Here is a 3,881-nt window from a genome sequence, read left to right on the forward strand (position 1 = left end):
CCACCCTTCGTTTTGGAGAGGAGCCCACACACACCAGACTCGAGCTACAAGTAAACTACGCGGAGATCGAGAGTTGATCGAAATCTTTCTTGCTCACTTCTGAAACCTGTGAAGGAAAAAAGTATGCTGAACGCGTGAATGCCTACAGTTGAGTCGTAATATTTTGACGTGGATCCTGTGACCGTTCACAGAGAAAGTCGCGGCTGTTTCTGACTGGTCATCGGGATTCAAACTGGTGTGTGACTTTATGACTGCTCTTCGGGGATTTGTGACTGTTTGATTGGTCACGGGCATCGTGATCGGTCATCGAGACGTGACTGCTCACTGAGTCCCACATATATATATTATATATATCAGTAGGGGTGATCCCGTCCGACGCGAATAGTGCTCAATAGTACGGGGGTACTAGAGCCAATACACACTGCACGATCAGGTCCTCACCAGAGATATATCATCGTTCTTTGCAAATCTGAGTTTCATGAAATGAATCAATCATCAGGCAATAGAAACAAACTGATACAGGGCAACTAGATCACTACAGGTTATATACCCAGTCACACAGCAAGCGCGAAAGAAGGCACTAAGTTAGGGGTGAGAATATTCCGTGCTAAAAAAGCAGGCTTCAGGTGGCAATGTTTAGGGCTCTGTACTTATAACTGTACTGATAAGACCCTGGCACTGAACAAGAGGAGCGAAGTTGTCGCAAAGTGCAGGCACGCAAACAAGTTCCGACTCGTGAACTTCCAAGGAGTCACCTAGAATGACCAATACGCCAAATGCAACGCCCTGCCTACGTATGAGCATCGCGTGAACAGCCTGCACACTCTGCCAATTCATACACCATACCCAACACCATATCCAACACATGCACACAGTACAAGTACAGAGCCCTAAACATTGCCACCTGAAGCCTGCTTTTTTAGCACGGAATATTCTCACCCCTATCTTAGTGCCTTCTTTCGCGCTTGCTGTGTGACTGGGTATATAACCTGTAGTGATCTAGTTGCCCTGTATCAGTTTGTTTCTATTGCCTGATGATTGATTCATTTCATGAAACTCAGAGTTGCAAAGAACGACGATATATCTCTGTATATATATATTATAATCAGGTCCTCACCAGAGATATATCATCGTTCTTTGCAACTCTGAGTTTCATGAAATGAATCAATCATCAAAACACTAACATCTCTCACCGGCACTCTCACTATTTCTTCATATTTTCATCGTTTTATTGCAAATTGTCTCCACCGTTTTACATTGCATGAATAAAGTGTACACAAATGTCGATTCAGCTTGTCTTGTTGATTGCGGTTAACAATCAACTAACTCAATCAATGTTGGAGCTTTTTGAGTAGCTTCCGGTATGATTGTTCAAATTTTGGTGTGCTTGTGTGCGATTTGTGGTAGGCCTAAGTTGAATCTTTCACACAACCTTGTTACATCTGCCTTGAGTTTCTTTGAATCAGACTTTTTCAAATTTTCATTTTGATTTCATCGTCGAGGTTTATCCCTTGTATCTTGAATACACCGGTTTTACAATAAACTCAATTCAAAAGGAGAAAAACCATAACAAAAAACATCGTATTATTTAATAAGAACACTGATAACAACATGCAGAGAAATCAAAAACAAAAAGGCAAACAAACCGCTTGATAGACAAATGATAACGCAGTATAATAATAATAATAATAATAATAATAATAATAATAATAATATTTTGAAGGACGCTTCACGCAGCTTCATTATACTTGAATTGTTTGCAGGCAACCTGCCTACACTCAAGAGAGCACTGCATTTCACACAAATCCATTGGTATCGTTACAACGTTTCGGTCTTTATGACCATCATCAGGAATGAAGTGGACATGGAAAGAACAGCAGTATAAAAGAAGGAGGCAAGCAAGCAAAGCGCGGTGCATAGTGACAGCGCGCGTAGAGAAGTGCAAAGCACGTCATGGCGGGTGTGCATTACTACATATACATGACAACACAAGCACAAACGGCGAGGAAAGTAGATACTGCGCTACAGCAGTGATAACAGCCCAGTTACAGTCTCACACCACCAGTGAGGTGTCTAGAGCCCCGCGCCACTCGCAGTAAGGTGGTGTTATAGCAGATCCCAGCCACTGTTGTTATTAATTTCCGGGGATCGCTCCCTGATATTGATTGCCTCCCGGATCCTCCTCCTGGGGCGGTCACGCTCAGAACCGAGAACCCGGATACCTGAGAAAGCCGTTGCTCCCAATGGCAATGGGTCAGATGCATGCTTGGCCGCGAAATGCTCACCCAGCGCGGTGCCGCTCACTGTGTTGCGTGCGTCGTCGTTGTGTTCTTTTGTCCTGGTAGCGAGGCTGCGGTACGTCTCTCCGACATATTTATCACCACATTTGCACTCGAGGTGGTATACCACGTTTCGCTCTGTGCATGCTTCTGAACCGGACATGCAGGCGACACAAGCAGCCTTGGGCCGCCCCCGTTTACGGGGCTTGGACGGGTCTACATACCTGCGGCATGGTGGTTTGCGGAGGGCAGACGTGCAAATCATAGAACTTAGACGGCGGTTCCTGTAAATCAGCTGGGCATTTATCTTGTACTTCCGGAGTAATTTATGAATTTTGTTGTGGATATACTCGGTGTGAAACGGTAGGTTGAGGGTGACACGGTATTCATTCTGCACTCTGACACGTCGGGGGCGCATAGCTCGTTCACGTGCCGAAACTATAACTGACTCTGGGAAGTTGTTGAATTTTAGGATGTTGGTTACTTTTTCTTCACTACTTTTTAGGGTGTCGGCATCGGAGGATAGGCGGACGGCACGCAGGAACTCAGAGGAAGCAATTGCTTTCTTTTGCTGGTTGGGAACTGACGAGTTGTAGTCTGATACCAGTCCGCTGTGACATGGCTTGCGGTATAGTTCATAGGATATAGATCCATCTGGTGAGACATGGACGGTCGTGTCCATGAAATTGATTGAGCCAGTCAACTCCGTGGATTGGTGAGTGAATTTAATATTAGGATCGGCATTATTGAAGTGATCTAGGAAACTCTGCAGAAGTTCAAGGCCGAGGTTCCACACAATGAAAACATCATCGATGTAGCGCTTGTACAGAACTGGGCTGGCAGGTGCACTACGCAAGAGCGAACTCTCTAGGTCATGCATGTACAGGATGGCAAAGGGGGGCGCTAGGTTATTGCCCATAGCCACACCATCCTTCTGGTGGTACACCTGCGCTCCAAACCGGAAGTAGTTGGAGCTCAGCACATGTGCGAGGAGCTCCTTGACCTGCCCAATTCGGAAACCGAACAGATCGATGCTGCCCTCGTGTTGTCGGAGGACTCTCATGACTGCTGCAATGCCATCGTTAATCGGGATGCTAGGGTAAAGGGCCACCACATCCATAGTCACAATGATGGTGCCGGGCGGGGCCTTGAGGTTGGGAAACGCGCTCCTCATACACTGGAGTGCTTCAACAGTGTTCTCCAGGTGTGCTGGCACGAACTGGAGACATTGATTGAGGATGCGTTCGAGGACTATGGAGATGTTTGTAACTGGGCTGCCGCAGGCCGCAACGACTGGTCTGAGAGGAATATTGGACTTGTGGTCTTTTGGAAGACCGTACATTTCAGGGAAGCTGTTGTCACCCGGCATCACGGCTGTGGATAAATCCTTTTCCAAGCGAGAAGCATGCACAGAGCGAAACGTGGTATACCACCTCGAGTGCAAATGTGGTGATAAATATGTCGGAGAGACGTACCGCAGCCTCGCTACCAGGACAAAAGAACACAACGACGACGCACGCAACACAGTGAGCGGCACCGCGCTGGGTGAGCATTTCGCGGCCAAGCATGCATCTGACCCATTGCCATTGGGAGCAACGGCTT

General features: G+C 46.8%; 1 protein-coding gene across 1 annotated transcript; it reads right to left on the reverse strand.

Moving 5' to 3' along the window:
- Positions 1–790: 790 nt before the first annotated feature.
- On the reverse strand, positions 791–3,648 carry LOC135828002 (uncharacterized). Its single transcript, XM_065340439.1, has 2 exons — positions 2,778–3,648; positions 791–825 (listed from the first exon to the last, which is right to left on the reverse strand). The coding sequence occupies exons 1-2, from the start codon at positions 3,646–3,648 to the stop codon at positions 791–793; spliced, it is 906 nt and encodes a 301-aa protein (XP_065196511.1).
- Between the last annotated feature and the right edge of the window lie 233 nt (positions 3,649–3,881).

The sequence above is a fragment of the Sycon ciliatum genome, chromosome 12, assembly GCF_964019385.1.
Source record: "Sycon ciliatum chromosome 12, ocSycCili1.1, whole genome shotgun sequence".
Classification (NCBI taxonomy): domain Eukaryota; kingdom Metazoa; phylum Porifera; class Calcarea; order Leucosolenida; family Sycettidae; genus Sycon; species Sycon ciliatum.

Coding starts and splice junctions, on each gene's coding strand:
- LOC135828002 (XM_065340439.1), bottom strand. CDS start 3,648: ATGCCGGGTGACAACAGCTTCCCTGAAATGTACGGTCTTCCAAAAGAC. Junction 826..2,777: donor CGATGCCGACACCCTAAAAA/GTAGTGAAGAAA, acceptor ATGAATTGGCAG/AGTGTGCAGGCTGTTCACGC.